Genomic DNA, 23,046 nt, shown 5'->3' with positions numbered 1-23,046 from the left:
GGATGGCCTATTTCACGTGGACCATCCCTTGCGTTAACCCCAGAAGTGCTGGCGGTTTCAATGTCCTTTCATAGCATCGGTCGATATCTTCTTAAATAAAAATAATGCGCGTACACGTTCGTTGGATATAAGAATATAGTGCGATTAGGCGAATGCCGTTTTCAGGCCAAGAAACAACTATCGATTGTGATATTTAATTCCCAAAATTTATTCTTTGCTGCAGTTATTCGTAGATTCTTTTTCGGGTACGATACTGAAATTAAAATTCGAAGATCAGAACGCGAGACAAATTGTTTTCGCGATGCCTCTCGAAAGAGCTTTTATCATCGTTGAATTATGCAAAAAATTTTAGCTCTTCTTAGTGCTTTAGTTCCATTTTGACCTGTATAATTTTAGGAGGGTTTAACATTCTCAATGGTCGGAGCAAAAGATATGGAAATAAAGTGAAGAATAGATAAGTTCGTAGACAGAAAGAATTTGATTTGTAAAAAAATTAGCATTCAGTTTTGTACGTATGTAACGATGTGCATAAATTTAATTAGATTGCATAGTATTACATCAATGGATAAACGCAATTTAAATTCGCATGATACAATTTACAACACGTTGTTAATTCATTTCTTTACGTTTTTCATATATCAGAATAATTTATTTATTTATTTAATAATTTCATAGGAATATCTAATGACATTGCAATCTGCTTCGAATAATTTATCATATAAGTACGAATTGAACGTAAATTTGTGCAATAATTTTTAAAAATTTAATCTAGTATAAACTGAATTACAAAATTGAGAATTTTACGTTTCTTATTTTGATGATGCATTGTATAATAATCTAGGTCCACTGAAATAGAGATAGGTAAGTCAATCTTAAACTGAATTCTGTATTAGTCAGAGTCATCATAAGAATTACGAATATCTTAAAAAAAAAAAGATGATGAGGCAGAATGGAGACTGAACACCTTACTAAAAGGATAGATATTCGATTTACGAGAATGTATCGGTTGATTACGTTGAATACGATCATCGCATGACGCGCGGGAGAAAAATGTGAATGACGAATCCACGATTCTATGCAAGAGGAAAAAAGGAAATGTCCAATAAACCAATTGTTTCTGTTGCATTTGCAATTAAAAGGTTCCAGGTAATTTCAAACGTTACAACGTTTCAGAGTTATTTTGTTTTTTTTATTTCCTTACGTCAACGGTATGTCCAACATTATATAGCGAGTAATTCGTCAATTGTACTTCACATAAAAATTAGATTTTCCAAGACCAAATAATTAAAATGACATGTATTCATTTATCGTAATCAGTTATTGCTACTTAAATTTAGTATTAAAAGACAAAACTGCACTCATTAAAGAATTTGTGTACATAATTCCTTCTTAAACTGGCACATTTATAGATAATCTACTGTTCGATCATTAAAAAGATAATCATAATATTATACTTGAATACTATACATATTTTGATATTTGTCTAAGTATGATACATAAACCTTTGTTAGACATTCTTGAAACAATTACGTTTAACAATCTGTAACATTTATAATTATAGATTTTAAATTAATTCGGAAGAGAAATAAGTTATAATTTGCATAATTCTAACATATAATAAAATAGAATCTTTCATATATTACTTTAACTACATATTATATACTATACTGTTATGCCATGTTACGTCATACAACATAATCATATATCAGTTATGGATTATAAGCTTGTCTATCTTATCGTTTACCTTGCTGCATCTACTTTTAAGATTAAAAATATAATTGTAATTGTATGAAATTTTATTTAGTTACATAACCTAGCTCTCTAAATTATGAACTAGGTGCGGATAAAGTGATCATTTATTAACTTTATAAAATGAATATATAGTTGTTAACTCTTTAAATGTACAAGACGAGACATATGGTGTATTGCAAAATGTATAATATAATTTATACTATTATGATAAGAACAAATTAATTAAAGGTAAGTACAGATGTTGTTTATACATAATTCGAAATATTTCTACACCATATCATTTTCCTAGTTTATTGAAGAAAATGAAGTAATGTCTTAATAACACAATATTTTTGCTATATTTGTTCAACTGTTGCATAGTGTAATTACTATTTAATATTGATTATCATAATGAAGTTGTAATATGGTTGCAAGTGCAGCTTTCTATTAAATGCTAATCTAGTCACGGTGCGATAAAATATAACACGGGTTTTCTTCATCGACGTGTAAATGACTTGTTCGCTTATTTCCTGTATACTAAAACTCTTAATTCATTTAAAATTACGATGTCGCTTAAGTATCGATATTCGTAAACTTCGTTCGTATCTAATAGATAATTAACAGTTTCGCTGGTGGCCGTGACCGATATGCGGTAACGCCGTCGCACGATGTTCGCGATATCAATAATAAGCGATGAGCATGCGTGCGGCAAAAAAGAACGTTCACGTATGTAGCTACTTAACGGAAGTGACGATTCCTCCACGCCAATTTTTTGAAAATATACCAAGGTCACCTTGGATTTGTCAAAAGAACCTACGATATAAAGATCAGTATCAGTAACAAGCATAAATACACCTTGATCATGAAAATATGTACGAGATATCTGTTTAAATGAATTTTTTGTTCATCGTAATCCTCTTCCCAAAAATTTCCAATAACTAACCATATAATTTCAATTTTTTTGCAATAATAAGCATTAACTTCTAATACAAGAAAGAAAAAAAGCAGAAATTGGTTCTACGATATTTCTGTACAGCTATTGCCTCATATTTTGTAAAAGTACAATATGTAGTAAATAAAATATTTGCAGAAAGAAACTAACTACTGTAAAAAAGAAATCATTTAAATATAAAAAAGGAATATTTTCATTGGTTAGATTTAGTAAGGTAAAATATCGTTTACTTGAATATTTTTCGCAATGAATTTTAGCATATTTTATTCTATTAATGTATTATCAGCAAACAAACAAATTTTCCACTGTAATTATGTAAAAAACAATCACTGACTTAATTTACGTTATTTACTATTATCCTTTGTAGCACGCTTTTTCCCCCTTTTATTATAAGCGTATTTAAGTATCTTGTACGTTAAAAAAGATGTCAAAGTTCCTAACCTATATAATTATTACAGTTGCGTCTTTCATACGTTCAGTATTACTACATCTTTATAAGTTCAATGCAGTAGAGCCTTGTAACCCTCTCTAAGTATCGTTCGACCAGTATGAAAAGAAAAAAGGAGTAAGATGATAATAGTTGGTCGATTGTATTACGCATAGCCGTAAGCTCTGCAGATGCGTGATGCGCTAAACGTGACGCGGTACGACGTTCCGCGGGTTAACAGTATCTACGGAACACTGTTTTTGGGCATCGTTACTGGGAAAAATCGATGTTCGACCTGATAGAACACAGAAAATATGGGTTCATGACGCAGTTCCTCAAAGGGCCTAGCTGCTGTTAAGCAAGGTTTTCGAAAAAGTTCTGTGTCTAAGTTGCAGTGAGCCTGCGCACGAATAAACGCGCAATGCGACACGCGATAGAATAGGACAGGGAGTCTCGTAATCTCGTTAAAAAGAGACGGAACGGGGGATGGAGAAGCGCACAGCGGCGTTCACGATTAACGGTAAGGAAGGGAATTTAATGGGTGTCACGGCAAAGAATGTTAATTTTATACCTTACGTACATCGATGTAGCGCCTAATTGGTGTTAATTTCACAGAAAATACAATATTGAAGACTATTTCGTGTTCAATTTACAAAATAATGTTCATTTTCAATCGCTTTATATTTGAATATGTATCTGATATAGCAGAGGATGCTGTCTCTTTATTGTATTCGAAAAAATTGAAAACTTTATGCGATTATTAAATTTCCTGGATTGCATTATTAAAAATGTTAGAAGGTTCTTGTTACGTTTTGTTTTTAATTAATGATATTACAAGCAATACTTGTACGCGTGATTAAGGAAATAATGATACTATATTCGTAATATCAATATTGTACTAAATAAAAAACGTTTAAATTCAGTCTATATAGAAATATTGTACGATAGTTTGTTGGTATACAGTAAGTTTTTAGAAAAATTCATCATTCACCAATGTGAAAATATTTTATGAAGTCTTCTGAGTAAATTAAATTTTAGTGATTTTATCGTGAAGTTACGCGAATTTTGTATTATATCATATATACAGTATTGTATCGTAATTATTCTCGTTTCTCTAATACTTCATGTATATCTTTCTCCATTTGTTTTGTTTATTAAAATTCTTTTGAAATTAAAAAATATGATATATATATAATTATTAAATTTTTATAATATTAAACCTTCAAAGATATTTATTTAAAAAATATTACTTTATAAATATTTGTAGCAAAAGTCTAGAATTTATTTTAATCAATCAATATCCACTGTAAAAATATTTCTACCGTAATAAATTATAAGAGCACACATTCAACTGTAACTTGTAAGATGTTCAATAAATTTATTTAACATTATCTAGTAGCTTTAAAAAACCCTTGCCTTCAATCACAATATGTGCAAACAGAAGAAAATAACCTATATTATATTATAACCTATATTATATGCATTTTCAATAATAAAAAGTAAATTGATTTATATTTAACAAAATATTTTTTAGCGGAACGTAATTCGTACGAAATAACATTCCCTTTAGAATGTTTATTGAATAATTATTATTCTACAGTCATTTGGTTTTAACCTTAATGTTTTTTTAATTATATATTAACAATATAGCGTTAAGGTATAGAATAAATATATAATAGTAGAATATCATAAGATAAAAATAGTGTAACAACTATAATGTATAAAAATAAATATTTATAAACCTATTTCTAGTATTTTGTTTGATATTATCTAATATAAATATATCTATAAAATATAACAAATTTATTTGTAGAAAACATTTAAAATTAAATATTACAAAAAATCTAAAGAAATAATAATTTTGTATCTTATAACTATTTCTTTATTAGAGATTTTTACATTGATTATTGATAAATTATTTGCATAATTCTAATACTTTTTAAAGAATTCATTTATTTGTACAATAATGCAACAGTTTAGAGATAAGCAGGTACTATTGCCACAGGAGCAAACAAATGCCAATGTTGCACAATAAACTGTGATTTGTCCTTAATTATATTTAAACAATTAAAATTTTAAATCATTCAAATGTAACTGGAATCGAGAGAATTGGTAATATTGGATTTGTGGTTTCCACTTCCAATGCTGTTGCCATACAATCACTTGCTGCTTCTACTTCACCTAAGGATTCCAACACTTTTCCCAAATTATACCTACAAATAAAAAGATTTAATTCGGCTAAAAGTATAATTATTTAAAAGTTACACCATTGCACTTTCAAATATAAATGGAAATAAATCAATATTTTTATACCATGTTTGATGAGAATTTGGGTCAATTTTTGCAGCATCCCGTAAAGTTTTTTCAGCTAACCTTTGACTTCCCAAATAGTGATAAATTAATCCCTAATAATAAAAATAATCGTTAAAAAATTGTATACTATTTCACACAGTAATAGCTATTATTTTATAAATTACAATAAACATTACCAAATGTTGTAAACTTTTGATATGTGATGGATTAATTGAAACTGCATTCTGATAACATTGCTTTGCTTCCATATATTCCAATTTATATTCATGAAGAAGACCCCGCTGGAATGAAAAGTAGCTTCAATACATTGTATCATGATAATGAAGTTATGCAAAATAGAAAGTATTCATCTTTAGTTTTTTGTTTGATAATATAACTTACTGTATACATAATATGGTGACTTAGTGGAAAAATATTCGTGGCTTCTTGCAAGGAAAGAACAGCACCATTTGGCTGATCTAAAACTAGGTATACTTCGGTAAGTAGTAACCAAACTTGTAATTGTAATAGCCATGCTCTTTGTGGTCCAGGCTTTGGGGTAAAAGAGCTAAGTGATGATGCAACTTCAGATAACGCTTGTTCTACTCTTGAAGCAGCCAATGATTGTGCATGTACAGAACCTATTTAAAATTTTGCTATTTGAAATTTTTATATAAAACAATTTAATTTTAAAAATTACAAATTAGAGAAAAGATACTAAATACATACTAGAGTCTTTATCAGACATTTCAGAAGCATACAGTTGAAAAACACTTCTTGTTTCACTGCGTTTCTCACTGTGCTGTTCATTACAATTAGCGTTAGTTTGATCTTCATACAAATTTTTCCAAAGTAAAAGCATATGTCTTATGGTGAACAATGCTTGTTCACCACCGATACTTTGTAATTCGAGATGTGCTTTTACATAAAGAAAATTTAAATTATCTGGATATTCTTCTAATACACTGTTTATTAGATGTAATGCTTCTGAATATTGCTTATGTGCAGACAGCAGTAATATCAATAAATGCAAGGATGGAATGTGTTCTGCCCGAAGATTTAACGCAATTTTTACATGAACCATTGCGTCGTTAATTTGTCTGTTAATTGCATATTCGTGTGCTAAATAGTATTCAGCTAAATGATCATTTGGATCACACTGTTGCGCCCTATTAAGTAAATGTATAATACTATAATACGTAACTTATTCTTTATTTTATATTTAACTGTACATACTTTTGAAAACATTCTAAAGCTGTTTTGGTATGGTAGGTTTTATCCATTTTTACTATAGTGTTTGTAGCAAGAATACTATGACCAATACCAATATAGAGATGACATCTTGATTGCATTCCTTGAGAATTTGATGTTTCTCTTTGAAGTGCTTTTTGACTCCATTCAATACCTTCTTTTATCTATTTTTAATCGAATATGCTTTTAGTATATTATTTTATGTAGTTTATTTTATAGGAAAACATAATCCTTACCATATTTAATTGTTCATAGCACAACCTTGCAGCTAAAAGACAAGGCATTACCTTCTGTGGTGATAATCTTGCTACTACTTTCAAAACCCTATATGCATGCATATATCTCCCCATACTAATTAAACATAATGCACATTGAGTCCATACATGGGCTTCCTCATGAGAAAATTTCATTGCCCTTTCAAATGACTATTAAGATATAAAATTGAATTAAACTTTCATTCGAAATAAATGTTGAGTCTTTATTTTTCTTTTACTTTATTCTAATTACCTCATATAGCAAATCTACTTGACTCCATCTTACAACGACTACTGTGAGGAGATCATATACTGCAGTGGCATTTTCAAAAGCATGTATTCTTGCATCTTTAAATTCTGGAGATTGACTAAGGACAGCATCTCTAACTGCCATAGCTTCACTTATTAATAATAACAGAATTGTTTCTTCATACTCATTTCTTGGCACAAACATATTAGGACCTAAATATTTCTTTGGCTTCCAAGGAGAATCTGGGAAAAGTACAATAATGACTTAATATTTTATTTTTATCTCGAATTTTATCATAATAACAATCGTTTTATTAATAATATTACCTGTCGAATCACTTGGTGCTTCTGGAGCTTTATATTCCGCACCGCTAATTCCTCGAACTAATACTTCTGCCAATTGTCTTGTTAAAGTAACTCTAAGACTTTGAGTAGTTGTAGACTCCACAGCAGATAAAATTTCCCTTATAAGTTATTGAATTTCATGAATAAAGATTGTTTATTTAATTGTTAAAATATTTTTTCTAAATTGTATTTGCTATTGCTGTCATCTTCTTGCTATCATTTTCTTCCTTGCATTTTTTATTAATAGAAACAATTAATTACCTGTATCGGTTTATTGCACCTTGAATATTACCAGTTTGAATGTACAATATGGGTGCCCTTTGTAGTGCAGTTTCCAAAATTGGCCCGATATGTTTTGTAGAACAATACGAAGACTGAGAGGAATATGTACCTGTTGATCAAATGATATTAAGGTATTAACTACAAAACCCAAATTTCAAGTTTTGTCACATTCCACCAACAACCCTATAATATCACCTGAAAAAATGTAAATAAACATAGTTAATGCAACATTCTTATAAAATATGTTTATTTTAATAATAATAAAATAAGTTTATTTGCTACTACTGTTTTTCATTCAGTGAATATCCCGACTACCAATCAAAATATTATTCATACATTCATTAATTATGGAACAGTAAGCATCAATTAGCATTGTCTGATGGAAAAGAATGTGCTGAAAAGAATCATCACCTGCATTGTTACTATTTACGGTAGACGTGCCATTTTGATGTTGCATTGCAAGTTTTTCTTGTTCTTGTAAATACACCAATGTCAGGTCCCCAGTAATTTCATAACATTTGATGATTTGTTCTTGCCATTCTGCTATTTTATATTTTGATTTAGAATTTGGTGGTAACTTTTCCAAACAAAGACCTGTTGTAAATAAAAACATCTATTAAAAGGATCTATTGTCTAAGGATTGGTATGAATATAATAGAACAATAATTTTTAATATTAAGGTACATATTTTTAAATACACAAATATTATATTCACAGAGAATAAGAGAAGCAGCAAAAAAGAAGCACTGTTTTAAGCAGATTTATTTCATAAAATTTTATGCAATACACTTACAGTTATTTATATGCATTGATAAAGTTTATGATATACAAACATAACAATCAAATTATCTACAGAAGGTATATTAGCTTTATTTTCATTTTGCATAAGACATCAGCACAGTAGGTATAAACTATTAATTTTTTGTTTCAACTGAAATGTAGTAGTTATCATCGATAAAACATGCAAAGAGTCTTTTTATATGTTATAAAATGACTACTAATTAAAATAAATATTATAAGAGGATGTCTAACAGACAAACAGAAAAAATGAATGTTTTCAAACAGTATACATTTATCATGCAGCAGTTGTCAATATTGATAAGATGCAAGTAAACATTAATTTAAACAGAAGTAAGGAAACATAGTTACCATGAATAGAACATCTTCCCTTTTTTAGATTATTGAAAGTAATAAAATTAAGCATGAAAATGATATTGACAAGGCAACATATATTTCAAACCTTTAAAAGTTAATGAAAATATTTTTGATTTGGATTATTATATTAATAAAAATGTTTTGTATAATGATAAAGCATACAATAACACTTTAACGGATAGTCAAACAAAAATTAAAAAATGGAATACACTTACACATGGCAAATAAAAAAAATAAAAATGAAGCAAAATACAAACCTTTAATTGCGTACGACTCAGCAATAATGCGCAGTCTTCGGCAGGATAAATGTTTCTCTGTGTCTAAAGTAAACAGTCTTTCTTTCTCTAAGTTGTACATTAGTATTCAAAATACAGCAAATATTTTCAAAAATCATTGCTTGTGTAACTAAATTTTGATTAGGTATTACCTTCAGGCTGATGTACAAGATGATTTATACTTAGTAGAGATTACAAATAAGAAAAAAATATGCAATTCTTTAAATTTTGTTAGAATAATTACATTAAGTGCAATACTATCAAATTCAGCATATATTTAATGTTCTAAAGTACAGAATTATTAAAAAAGAAATTTGTTAAGTGAAATATATAAGACACCAAACTATGATAGATATAAATCATTCCTTTATTCAACTGGCAAGCTATTATGTGTGGTATTAGAAATAATAATGCACTAGTACATACTAGCAACGTACTAAATGATTTAAATAATATCTGATGCAAACCTTTAATTGCATATGATTCTGCAATAATACGTAGGCTTCTACAAGGTAATGGTTTTTCTGTAAGTGTGTGTAATTCAGCTTGTTGATAATGTTTAAGAGCTTCTTCATACATCCCCATTGCATAATGCAATTTACCAAGTAGTAAATGTGCATCCAATACAACCAAAGCCTATAATTAAAAATATTATTTATTAATTATTCATACAAAGTTAAAATTACCAGATTCATAAATTTTTATCTTTTATTCAATTAAAAACTGTTAATTATGATTTTAATTACTTGTTTATCTTTTTCATTTGCTGCAAGGATCAAGTATTTTCTAGTTTCTTGTAGTCCATTTCTAGCTTTTCCAATGTTGGCATCTATAGGTGGAGTTTGTTCTAAAAAGCTTTCTAATCTTCCTTCCCCACATAAAAAATTTGCTAAACATTCTACAATCAAAAGCACCATGAATACATAATTTTGGATATATATTTTTATCTTATATATTTTAGTATGAAATTAAATTTTCTTAACGGTATTAAAATATTCAGAAATATGAAATGTTTATTAAATATAGATATAAATGTTCATTTTTTAATACATTAACTTAAATAAAATTGTATACAATTTTCCTCATTTAAGATTTCAATAATACAAAATTCATAAGAAAGATATATTATTTTTTCGAAGTCAAAAATAAATTTCTAAGAAGGCATAAAAAATATTCTTATTGACAATTATCAGTATTTGTTAAAATCAGATATACTTATTAACAAACAGATAAATTTAAATTTAAAAAAGTGTTGAATTAAGAAGATTTATATCAAATGACATTTTACTACAATTATGTTTGATTGATAATACATGTAATCCTTATAATTCGTGAAATGACTTAACAACTTCTTTTTACATAAACAGGTTACGAAACTCGTGACGTGACAGTTAATTACTATAAAATTTTATCAAATCTTTTATCAAAAAAAAATTTTTGAACATGTAAATCTGATTATTTAAAACATTACGAGAAAAAGAAACATTTACCATTACTAGGGTACTGTACTTTCAGGTGTTCCGCCAATTCTATAACCTTTTTCCAATTTCCGTCCTCACGGTTTTTATCGATTTCTGATTCAATTCGGAGGGTGTGTCCTTTTTTACTAGTCATTCTAATTCACGTAAGAAAAAGAATGAAATACGCTGTTAAATTCTTTCGAAATATTCAACAAGACGTAATGTAATATATCGATCATCAGTGTTAGAAGCGTGGGTACAACATAAAAGATACACGTATGACAATTTCCACTTCAAGCACGTGCCACACTATTTTGAACTGTCTGTTATGTCACTGATTCTGCGAAGTCTAGATACGATGCATCGTGAAACATGTTGGTTTAAGAACCAGTGAAATTGCGCATTCGTTTGACTGTTAATACGTGAGTTGACTAGTTTATATGAAAATATCATTTCATTTTTAAAACAAAATCTGCAAAATTTATAATTTAGAGTCATCTACTGATATAGATTTGCTATATTTGAAAAGTAAATAATCTTTCTTAATTTAGAAATAAACAATAATATTTTATTCTTTGACTATATTTATTAAAATTATTCAACTTTACAATTATAGTAATAATAAAAATAAATTTCCTTTTATTCTTTTTGGTATTATATGTATCCATTTGTGTGTGTATACACATATGTATATACATAATATCAATAATATGAAACGTGTGTATTTATATTTTGTAATTTCTTGTACTCTCTTCTCAATCCCTGAAGACTAAACCTCAATTCAAGTCTTTCTATATGGCAATTTGAAAATTAAGCTATATTCTATTTTCTTCAAGAAATTTTTTATATCGCCTTTTCCACTTATCTTTGACATCCATAATATTATGCTGCAATTTATATGTCTACTTTAAATTTTTGAAACTTTTGTCATATATTAATATTATAATTGATTAATTAAATACAAATTATAACCTGTAATATATGCACTCCGCGTTGTGTAAGGACAATAAGTTCTTTCATTCCATCATTGGTGATATCCATATAACATATAGAATGTACAGGTGCATCAAATAATTTTCTTATGATCAATTCCCATGAGTTATTTATGAAACAAAAAATAAGAACTTCTTGACCATAGGTTCCTAAAAGTATCTCATTTTGCCCATCCATATTTATGTCAGCAATACAAGAACATAAAATGCAATCAGATGTTTCACTACCATTTAATGTTATGTCTTCATCCATCCCATTATTTAGAACATCCCTAGTTATAAAAAATATGGAATTATTTTTTACTATACATATATAAAACAAAATTAACTTACATAAAGACAACTGCATTACTTGTATTCACAACAAGAACATTTAGTTTTGTTTTTTGATCATTTAGGAAAGATTTAGAGTCTACAACAAATTGAAAATATACATTAATTTTGATTTCTAATCAAGATTTTTTAGGATATACAGATATTAATATTGAATTAATAATGAATTTTACTATTAGAGCTAAGAAAAGAAGGTTTCTCAATACTATTTTGAAGTGAAAAAGTGGATACATTGGAAACAGGTCTGTCATATCTTAATTTCCAACTTCGGCAAACTTTTAATTCTAAAACATTAGTTATAGCTACATTGACCAATCCACACTCACAACCAATTACTGTCAGTCTCCTAAACAAATTAAATTATTAGTTATTATAACTATATATATATTATATATATAGTTAGCTGAGTATTATTAGTTATTATAATGTAATGCATAAAGATTCGTTTCACATATATCATACCAATTGTAATTATCATAATAGTAAATATTAATCCATATTGCAATTCCTTGGATATCATGCAATTCAGGAAAGTACTTTTCAATAGGTGATTCGCTGTAACTGTGATTTAATTTATCTTCTCTGATCATATGTATTTTATAATCACTGCCAGAGAGTAACCAAACAACCTAAAATCTTAGGAAAAGTTATAATTCTGCTATAAATTCATAAAATATCATTTGCTTAAATTCCATTTGTTTAAGTATAATTAAAAGATCATTACTAATATAAAAAATTACCTCATTAGGAACATTTTGTTGGGGTAATATAGTATGATATAAATGGTACGGTGTATATGCTAATTCCACCATAAGACAATTTTGTGCTATAGCTTCAATGGAACTTCCTTCATCTCCTTCGCCATCTATGGCACCTTCTGTATATATATTTAGATATCTTTCTACAGATGTATCTGTACTTGCTTTCAAAATAGTTATTCCTATCACAAATCCATCACCGCTGTCAGACTTATTATAAGCATCAATAGATATGATTTCTGCACCACCTAATAAATAGGAACTTTTAATCAGATATAGAAAACTATTGTTTTTGGATAAAGTGTTAATATTTAAGATTACAAACTGGGAATGTATGTAAAAAGTAGTTCTTTAACCAGTGGTCTTAAATGTAGATTTGGCATCAAATGGTATTCACAAGAATATATTTTTCTTTTCAAAGAAGCCACTAATACCTTATTGGAACCATTGACAGAACACAATTTGGTCATTGAATAAATATTTCCCTGTGATGTTAAGGGAAACCAATGTGCGTCTGTTAAATTATTCATGTTGTCTTCACAGAAAAAAATTATTAATAAACACAATAATTTGATTGTCATTTAGTTTGGATTGTATCATATTTATAAAAGCAAATAAATGAAATTTTTATATAATATTTATATAAAATCATTAAAAATGTTCTTCTTTGGTTAAATTTTATTCTGAATCATAATTCATTTATTTATGTTTAATGTCCTATTTTTCTTCTAATAGCCTCAAATTTAAATTTAAGGTTAAGGATATAAAACTCATTTTAGGTACAAGATTAAGTCACAGATTTGTATAATTTTCGCGTTAGAAATTAAATTTTTGTTTGTTAATGAATAGCGAATATCATCTTGCATTAACAATAAATTAAGTATAAACATAAAGATACATTTTATTTGCATACATATATGTATATGTTCATTTAATATGTACTATATTTCTCTACTTTTGCCAAATATAATTTTGTTACATATGTTTAAATCATTAGAAGTTGAGAATGTTAAATATTATTTTCTATATTGTATAATTATTTTTTATATTGAAATTGTAGTACAAACGAGATACATGATAGACCTAACACTCACTGCATTTTTATGTCGCAAGTTTCTTTACCTTTAGGGCACCTTTATCACATTATCGTTCGTATAGTCATAGATGAGGTACTAGCGCTAGTATACACAGATCCGGCAACTCGTTCAATTTTTGGTGGTGGGAGATGTTATCATTTGATGGTGTTTTGATGTGTATTAATCGCATAGCGCTACCACAAAATTTCTCAACAAACATGCGCGTCTAGCGACCACTACGCCGCTTTGGGACGGATGACAAAAGCTATCGCTAGGTCACCCACTTGCCACACATTCGAATTGAACCTGATTCGAATAGAAAGGAGAAATGAGTAGAGAGTAGAGAGAAAACAAAAGCATATATATGATCGTGACTGTGATTGCGAAAAAAATGTATGATAAGGGTGCCTCGTGCGTGCATTGTGCCGAATTGCAACAGTAAATATAAATACATAGATCTACTTATCTGTGATGTACAGAATAGACGTGATTCACATCACAGATTAAGTCAATGGTTGTAATTTCTGTATTCGCCGAAACAAATCGCAGGGGGCGTGAAAAATTCTAATTTTGTCGAGGTCGGTATTTCAGAACGTGAGACATTTCCAGTTCTATATATGTACATAATGTCAGATGTCAGATCTACTCTGTATTTAGTTAATGATCTTATTTACGATGAAATTATTTTTTCTAATACATAAATAAAATTATACAAAATTTAGTAATTAACCTTAGGATATATTTATTAAATGTATCTTAATGTCATTATTTTGTAAAAAAATAATCGATCTTCAAACATTTGCGAACAATTGCTACGATTTGAAATAAATACGCTAAATAAAAATTCTATTCTAATGAAAATATAATTAACAACTCAAAATGAATATAGATTTGATTTTAGGTACTTCAATCATCTGATCCGTTTGAAAATTTTCCAAATAATCTAATATAAAAGCATAAAAACTATACATTTGTCAGAGTGCAAGTCTACCTGTTTTATCTAAAGAAAACATACACACCAAATACAACTTAAATTACGTTTACAAAATATTATAGATATCCCTTGACTTTGTTTAATTTAGTATCAGTGAAGTTACCTATAATTTAGGGTCCTTTTCTGACAGAATGTCAATCGTTTTAACACTACCTACATATTATCATGTATAGTACCATGTATGGTATATGCTCTAACCACTGACAGGCGGTTTACCGGAAACTAATAACATATGTACGTCAGTCATGATATTTACCTTTATAGTAAGGTAATTGCCATTCGCGAAAATTCAATATCAAAATTAATCGTGTGCGATCGAGCAGGTTGACCTAAATACTGTGGTGTCATTTAAACCAATATAGAGGTGCATATGGTACATACGCAAACGTAAAGAATAGTATTTCGAACACAGTCCTGTTCTAACACTCTTTCGTACAATCTAATTTCATGTAATGAAATTCTTTTTATAATATTAAACTACGAAATATCATAATATACATTAAAAATTATTAAATGTCGCTCTACCTTGTGTTATGATAAATTTGCTAAATAGTATAATCTTCTTGTGGACTTAATTCTGCCATCATATTAACGACATAATTAAAACCAACGATGAAAATTTACCATACCTCTTTATAAGACTGAAAACCATAATACAATTTTCCTTCCAAGAATCTAATAACGTTTACTATTACAAATGAATATGTGAATGTAAAAATTGTTCTAAAGTACCTATATAATGTACAACAATCAGTAAATGGGGGACACTTTCATACGGGGATCATGCAAAAACTACTTGAACTCGTTTATCAAACGCGTATATGTACATATACATATATACATATACATAATATATATATATATTTTTCTTTGCTTTTTTTTATTAAACACAGAATCACAGAGCAAACTGGACATGTCGGAGGGATGGGAGATTTACATAATCTAGCTGATTCTTCTGGTACGATGCACAGGGCTCACCTCCACGTTTTTTAAAAAATACATATATATAATGTATATATATATGTGTGTGTATGTGTATTTATATATATATTTGATGTTCCGTTACTGTACAAAATATACTCGCTGTTAAAAAATCAATTGCGGCTTTTTAGTAAAAAACATACGAAATCGAAGATGGTGAGCCCGCGTGGACTGATCGCGGCCCGCTCGGTATCCGCAGAGAAGATTTCATTAGTGGAAGTAATTAAATTTTATTTACAAATCAAGGCAATATCGTTAATTACGTTTGTTTTTTTTTTTACACATGCATACTCGCATCTCTCATTCTGTTTTTAGTATCTTTTTTTCATTTTCTTTTTTATCTCACGCGGACACGTTCACACATTTTACCGACGAGATATTATGAACCCTAGTATAGTATGTAATTTCATTCCATTTGTGACGAATTGTTTCACTTTTTTGTACAATGTATGTATAATAATGATACAATAATTTAGCAATCGTTCAGGATGTAACAGGGCAACACGACTGGAGTCTCGAGCTTTTTCCTTTATTTCGCCTCTTCGCCATTCACATTCATTTAAACTGATTACATATAAAAAATTTCAGTTTCGACTTTGCGCCCGTCGCCCGGCGAACGGTTTTTACCATTTCTGTTATTTCTCTTTCTATTATTTTTATTTCATTTAAAAAATTTCTTTTTTAAATTATACTCTCCATGTTACACACACACAGACGCACGTGCGCGCGCGCGCGCGCTCATACACACACATGCACACACGCGTTCTCTTTTTCCTCTCTTTCAAAATTAAATCCTCTTATTATATTTGCTTCTTTCGTACTACAGCAAAGCTGCTGCGAAGTAACGATGTTTTTTCGGCACTGAGAAAAATGTTAGCGGTTCGTTATTGCTGTATTGCAACACGATATATCGTTACCAAATAGTCGCTTTATTTCGGAGCGAATCTAGCCGATAACAATAATCATTCGAAATTAATGCAATGACAAACGCGCCAATAAAAGTAACGACACAGAATTCGTTCTACTTATCCTTTCCCCTCACATTTTCTTTTAAAATTCCATCGTTTCTATCATAGATCGCTAAGTAAACCTACACTTCATAGCAACGAACATTACACATATACAGGTATAGATAAATTTATAATTAATTTTAATAAAATCACTGGTACGTATAATAGTGGGCTCTTAACAAATTCAAGATATAGCTCAGTATTTAACGGTATCGTAAACGTAATCATACAAGCGAATGATATTGTACAATTGAATTTAATCAAAAATATATCACTTGTACGCTCCCTGTTTGTGAATAAGAGTAACAGCTCTTGTACTTTCATGTATGTATGCGTTGTACATATATATATATATGTATGTATATGTATATATGTCAGATTACAGCGGCGAAGAGCTACGAATTCGAAGACACCGTTGCGTCGCTGTACGAAAGTATCGCGCATTAAAAATTAATTGGTCTACCTAAATATTTATATATATATATATATATATATATATATCTAATTACGTATCACGATCGTTTTCGCTACACCTTTCTCGCGCTAACAGTTTTCTCGGCGCATTTTTTTTTTTGCTTTTATAATAAATCTAAATGTACTGTATTCTTTCTCTCCCTCTTTCTCTCTCTCTGTCGCTCAACTGGTAGCAGACGAAAGCCATCATCCTCAATGTTATTTTATAGCGTCTCTACAATCATGTTACAACTCCATAATAATAATAATAATAATAATAATAATAATTATAATTATAATAATAATAGTCATAATAATAATAATTAAAAAAGAAAACAAAACAAAATGCTTGGAAAAACGAAACACGACAAAAGATACGCACTTATTATATTATGAAATACTATGGATACTCGTCTAGAGCATCCAACGGGTTTACATTCCATAAAAGCAATATACTAGATTGTTAATATTAATTAATCACGGAAGCACGACATGATGGATGCTTAAGGATGTTTGATGTATGATATTTCGTGTGTTTAATGTTAAATCCGATAACGAACGTGGTCTTCGTCGGATGCAACATTAACCTTGCTTCTTCACACATCCTCCCGATCTTCCATCAAACCGATGAAGCTTTACATTACGATGATAGTTTCTGTACTTGAATTTGATTATGATAAAAATCATTAGGGATGAAAGATTTCTGAGATTAAAAGAGAACGAAATAATAATAAATAATAATGGTAAAAAAAAAAAAAGAGAAGACCGTAGAATTTAGAAATATTTTCTGTTTCTTAGGATTTTGCCACATGACTGTATATGTCGCGTTGTAATCGCTTATATATCGTATCTTAAATTTATGACTGCTTTCAGACAGTACACGAGAACATTATAAAAGACATTGTGTTCAATTTGGAATATACATATAAAATTTCCTTGTGTGGGTGGCATATTCTCCGTGTTTTTTGTATGCACTTCCCGAAAAGGTGCACTATAATTAGTAGAGTCATTTCGATGGGCACTGTACGAGTGGAAACAATCACACTTATTGACATACTTCTGTAAAAGTGCACGGTAAATATCGTTACTTATGTAATCTCTCAAGTCGATTGCGTTTTCGAGAAATTTTAAGAGCTAACGAACGTTTTGTATAACTTTCGATTTCTTTTTCTTTTAATGAATTCGTCGAGTTTGTGAAAAGCATACACACATAAATCATGATTGAAGTAAAGATATATGGTTATTGCATAATTCTATATTTTGAAAACAGTTAAATCAGAAGAAGGCGAGGTACGTTTACTAACAATAAGTACAAATGTTCCATAGCATGCTGTTACTTCTTAAATACGAGTAATAATGAACATAAAAATACGGCTAACAAGTTAAGGTTTAGATATAAACATTCAACATTTATATACAATGCTGAGAAGTAAGTTCGCGTATTTTGGATTAAATAGTATTAATATGATTTTTACATAAAAATATTATAGCTATGAAAATCGATTTCTTAGTTCTTGCTTATTCGGATTTTTAGTACACTATGCACTGTTATACCAGTTGGGTTAAAAGTAAGATCTACTTGTGAATGATACTGATCCGTTTAAAACACTGCCATATAAAACAAAAAACTGATAAAATATATAGTTGGAAGCCATTTAATATTATGCAATATGTATAACTTGTTGTATAATATTCTTATCTCTGTATACCCTAGCCCTTTTTTAATGAAATAAAAACCTACAACACTGATGGCTTACTTTTTTTCAATGATAAATAGCGACGTAATATCAGATAATAATAATATATAGACTAAAATTAAAGAAAACTACCTCCAAACTATATATAATATTGTTAAACTTTATTGAATGATTACTTAAAAATAACAACGATTTATTCTAAAATTTATAAAATTTCTTTACAATTAATTCGTTTTAATAAAAGATGGATTAAAAATTTGGTTTCTATTTATTAATGTCGTATCTTCTTTATTTTTAAATTTTAAAAACATTAAAATTTCAGAAGAAAGACAATAAGTTAATTTTCAGATTTTTGTGTTATGTTATGTAAAATAGATAATAAAAATACATCAATATTGAATAGGATGAACGTTAAGACGTGAGTAACATGTATGATTAGAAGATTATTTAACAGGCATTATAAAACTGTATCTAGTTGACTGCCTGTTCTCCTCTGCAAAAATTTTTTCCCAAAAATTCAATAATGCGACCGACGTATAGTATCCTTAGTAGTCTGATATTTGAAATTAAGTTAATGACGGCAGTACAATAAAATTTGATTTACTGCATCATTCATACTGACAAATATATTAGCAACAATACGAATAAAATAAAAAAGTATAAGTAACGACAGTTTGATTGGATATGAAAGTATAACGCTAGCTATACATTTCTTACGCACGAATTAAGCGTACAAAATTGACGACTATCTGTTAGTAAATATATTTACATGTGTAAATATACATTTGTTTACTTATTCATCCTTTATGGACTACATCTAAATGATTTTAATTTGTTAATGATATTGTAATGATTAACATAATGTTCCATTATTCATATAACTGCCTGGAGGGAAAGAATGATATGCATTGACCTAATGTTTCAAATATATATTGATTTTTTATCTTATACAATTCCCATTGCATTGTTTTTTTTAATTATTCTTTGGAATGAAATTAAAATAGCATGAAAATAATAAAAACAACATATATTCTTTCTTTCTCTGTACTTTTCATTCAACCCAATTATTAAAACATCATTTTTTTTATATTTGCATCATTTTCCCAAATTTCCGATTTATATCTCAACCTCATTTATAAAATATATGTTTGATCAAGCAAAATCAAACACACAAATTTTCAATGAATTCTAACAAATTCTAATTATAAAGGTAAGAAAATTTCATGATTTAATTTCATTTTTCGTAACTATTTGGAATTATCAGCCTCATAAAATTTGTATAAAAATTAATTATTTCTTTGCACAATATTTATGATTATATAAGAAATACTTATTGAAGTTTCACACATAACATGGTTAAAAGCAATGCAAAACTACGGTAAATAATCGGAATATACAGAGGGAAAAATTATAACGGCCCATCAAAAGACTCTTAAGTAATCTATTTTTTTTTCTCTCAGTGTTACTTAATACTACACTTTGATTTATTCTCTCGTGCAAATAATTTTGTATATACTCTGCATGAATTTAAATCACGTACATGTACTTATTCGATTTCAAATGCATATTCACTTTTTACATTCATTGTTATCATTATCATTTGCTCCTTTTCTCAAGTACATCAAACACGGAAACTCGCATTAATTCATTATGCAACCAATAAGTTGTATTCGAAATCTATTCCATGTCAATGTGATTGGAAGAGTTATTTGTTTATGACCAATTGAGCTACTTTTTAATCTTTCGTCAAATACCTTAATAATTAGATAAATACGATCAGTTCATTGTACCTGATATACTGTGAGCAGTTATATCATATTATTATTTCTTAGGAAAAAGAACTGAAGCCAATGATAAAGCAGTTGTGATTCATGTTGTGTCAAAATGAATACAGGAGGGTTTAGAATTTTCACCTCCTTTTGGATGACTCTTTGATAGGTATGCTTACATTATACACCCAACACTTAGTGGGTCATACCTGGTTGTCCATTGCTACATAACAAGCAAGCAATGTGGAATATTCCAATCAAAGTTCTCCTCAGAGTGCATTGAGCGATGATAATACTGGCTACTTGGCCAGAATTTAGGTAGGGCTAGGAAGCACCAAGTGAACCTGACCCTGGGCTTGGACTATTTTGTACAGCTGGAGGTACTTGATTATAAGGATGATTACTATTGCACAAGACTGTATAAATATTTTCCACATTACTGAGCTTCTCGAAAAATGGAATTAGATCTAATAGTTCTGAATCTGTCATATCATCAAACCATGATGCCACTGGTACCTAAAAATGAATTTATTTTATTTCTTTAATTATTTTCTTCTTTTTTGTATATTTTTCATTGGTAAAACTTACTGCATTATCTGGATGGAAAATGTAACTGGCGGGGCTATTATCAACAATAATAATTTGCTGTAAATCCCGCCCTAGTTTATTTAAATCTTTAACATAATTTCCTCTGTGATAAACACAAGATTCTCTAAACAGTCTTGCTCTAAACACTCCCCATCTGTCAAGCAGATCCGCTACTGGATCAGCATACTGTAAATATCAGAAATATCGAATGTTCAAACAAATCTAAATATGAAGCCCATGGTAATAATAAACAACTGTTTGCATAATATACCTTAGCCAAACTTGCTGTGAACAATACACACTCGTACAGTTCACCCATTCTCTGTAAGAATTCATCCACATAAGGCCTCTTTAAAACATACACTTGATGCACTGTCCCATCAATCTCTACAGGAACAACAAAATCGGCATTGTTGATTGGTTTGAAAGAACTATGCACTAGTGTTTCATCCAAATCAATCACCATGCACTTCTTGTGCATATCCTGATGTCTGACAGGTGGGAGAAGGAACCTTGGGGATCCAGTCCTTAGGGATGGAGAACCATGTCCATCGCCTTGTAACGAGCTTGTCTTTGAACTTTTAGAACTACTTCCACGTCCTCTACCGAGGCAACAAAGTAGAGATCGCAGAAGCCCACGCCCTCTTGGCTTTTTGCCACTGGCTGAACCGGTGCTGTTCACTTCATTCTCTTGTGGTAACTGAGCTACATTTGGAAAAAATAAATATCATCTTGTAAATACACATATGTAAATATGTATATGATATATACATTAAAAAGTGATCAAAATTGTTAAAATTTGAGCCAAAATAGAGATATATTTATACAAAAATATATGGAAGATAAAACGTAAAATTTGCTCTTATAATTAATGGAACGTTATTTTCTGCTTAATGTACAAAGGGATGAATTACTAGAAATTACCATTTTTAGGATAGTAGAATATTTCTATAAGCATATATTTTGACAGTTTTAAGAAATGGGAGAGGAACATTTTTATTTTATCTTAATTTAAACATTGTTTGGCTTCGTCCAAGCAATATTTGAGTATCGAGTACACGAATCGGATTAAGTGAATTAAAACGGCGGCAAGGTATGGGTACGACACGATGCAATAAGTTACACGCGAAACTTAGGTGAAAGAAAAAGAGGGGGAGAAGGATAGGAGACACGATTTGTGAAGAGGCGAGGCGAGGCAAAACGAGGCGAGGCCAGGCAAAAACGAGGGCGAGAGGAAAAGAGACGTCGGAAGTGAAGTATAGGCGAATAGCAGTGGAAGGGAGGAGTAGAGGGGTGAGAGGTGAGAAGTTAGGTGAGGTAAGGTGAGGAGCGAGGTGCAGTCCCGTAACAGGTGCAGATTCCATCCAGCATCTGGAAGAAAAACGTAAAAAAAAAAAAATGTAAGGCGGCAAGCCTATATTCACAGCAAACACCTACCTTTCCCATTATTAAATTGGCCTAGCTCGTCATCCCGCGACACTTGGGTGATAATGGACGATGCGTCCATTTAAACATTTGTTGAGAGTCCCTGCGTGCTGATCGTGAATTCCGTTAATGCGCGCGCGCGACAATATATATATATATATATATATATATACACATACATACACAACACACACGCGAACGATCCCAAGAATGAGAGAGAGCGTATACGCGCGGTAGCACGCACACGCACCAACTCACTCACTCACTCAGTCACGACGTACGAAATCTCTCCCTCCA

General features: G+C 29.6%; 3 protein-coding genes and 1 long non-coding RNA gene across 17 annotated transcripts; 1 reads left to right on the top strand and 3 right to left on the bottom strand.

Annotated features, from left to right (window-relative positions):
* Positions 1 to 2,531: 2,531 nt before the first annotated feature.
* LOC112212211 lies at positions 2,532 to 4,028 on the top strand. The gene is made up of 2 exons (XR_002946029.2): positions 2,532 to 2,897; positions 3,142 to 4,028. It is a non-coding gene; the product is annotated as an uncharacterized LOC112212211 (long non-coding RNA).
* Positions 4,029 to 5,028: 1,000 nt separating this feature from the next.
* On the bottom strand, positions 5,029 to 11,037 carry LOC100743249 (tetratricopeptide repeat protein 7B). Of its 3 annotated transcripts, XM_012381452.3 has the most exons (15): positions 10,704 to 11,037; positions 9,960 to 10,111; positions 9,681 to 9,849; positions 9,196 to 9,258; positions 8,195 to 8,377; positions 7,763 to 7,892; positions 7,484 to 7,620; positions 7,161 to 7,399; positions 6,890 to 7,078; positions 6,639 to 6,817; positions 6,132 to 6,571; positions 5,805 to 6,043; positions 5,600 to 5,704; positions 5,424 to 5,515; positions 5,185 to 5,323 (listed from the first exon to the last, which is right to left on the bottom strand). In XM_012381452.3, the coding sequence occupies exons 1-15, from the start codon at positions 10,825 to 10,827 to the stop codon at positions 5,191 to 5,193; spliced, it is 2,574 nt and encodes an 857-aa protein (XP_012236875.1). In that variant the 5' UTR covers positions 10,828 to 11,037; the 3' UTR covers positions 5,185 to 5,190. The 3 variants fall into 3 exon arrangements, with proteins under 3 accessions (XP_024221040.1, XP_012236875.1, XP_033174872.1); XM_024365272.2 differs by lacking the exon at positions 9,196 to 9,258 and having other exon boundaries at positions 5,029 to 5,323; XM_033318981.1 differs by lacking the exons at positions 5,185 to 5,323; positions 5,424 to 5,515; positions 5,600 to 5,704 and having other exon boundaries at positions 5,920 to 6,058.
* Positions 11,038 to 11,239: 202 nt separating this feature from the next.
* On the bottom strand, positions 11,240 to 14,527 carry LOC100743130 (KICSTOR complex protein kaptin). 7 transcript variants are annotated; one of them, XM_012381453.3, is made up of 8 exons: positions 13,851 to 14,527; positions 13,082 to 13,309; positions 12,739 to 13,004; positions 12,461 to 12,627; positions 12,172 to 12,344; positions 11,999 to 12,077; positions 11,646 to 11,937; positions 11,240 to 11,560 (listed from the first exon to the last, which is right to left on the bottom strand). In XM_012381453.3, the coding sequence occupies exons 2-8, from the start codon at positions 13,284 to 13,286 to the stop codon at positions 11,489 to 11,491; spliced, it is 1,254 nt and encodes a 417-aa protein (XP_012236876.1). In that variant the 5' UTR covers positions 13,287 to 13,309; positions 13,851 to 14,527; the 3' UTR covers positions 11,240 to 11,488. The 7 variants fall into 7 exon arrangements, with proteins under 7 accessions (XP_012236876.1, XP_033174877.1, XP_012236877.1 ...); XM_033318986.1 differs by having other exon boundaries at positions 13,082 to 13,291; XM_012381454.3 differs by having other exon boundaries at positions 13,879 to 14,527.
* An 862-nt stretch (positions 14,528 to 15,389) lies between these two features.
* Positions 15,390 to 23,046, bottom strand: LOC100743008 (carboxy-terminal domain RNA polymerase II polypeptide A small phosphatase 1). Of its 6 annotated transcripts, XR_004461063.1 has the most exons (7): positions 23,016 to 23,035; positions 22,762 to 22,859; positions 22,249 to 22,695; positions 21,596 to 22,029; positions 21,325 to 21,510; positions 20,946 to 21,252; positions 15,390 to 17,505 (listed from the first exon to the last, which is right to left on the bottom strand). XR_004461063.1 is itself a non-coding variant. In XM_024365293.1 (4 exons), the coding sequence occupies exons 1-4, from the start codon at positions 22,829 to 22,831 to the stop codon at positions 21,061 to 21,063; spliced, it is 882 nt and encodes a 293-aa protein (XP_024221061.1). In that variant the 5' UTR covers positions 22,832 to 23,040; the 3' UTR covers positions 19,505 to 21,060. The 6 variants fall into 6 exon arrangements, 1 of the variants encoding a protein (XP_024221061.1); XR_002946025.2 differs by lacking the exon at positions 22,249 to 22,695 and having other exon boundaries at positions 22,929 to 23,046; XR_002946024.1 differs by lacking the exon at positions 22,249 to 22,695 and having other exon boundaries at positions 22,933 to 23,046.

Source organism: Bombus impatiens, unplaced genomic scaffold (assembly GCF_000188095.3).
Source record: "Bombus impatiens unplaced genomic scaffold, BIMP_2.2 scf_0133, whole genome shotgun sequence".
NCBI classification, from domain to species: domain Eukaryota; kingdom Metazoa; phylum Arthropoda; class Insecta; order Hymenoptera; family Apidae; genus Bombus; species Bombus impatiens.
This window is presented reverse-complemented; position numbering and strand designations above follow the sequence as displayed.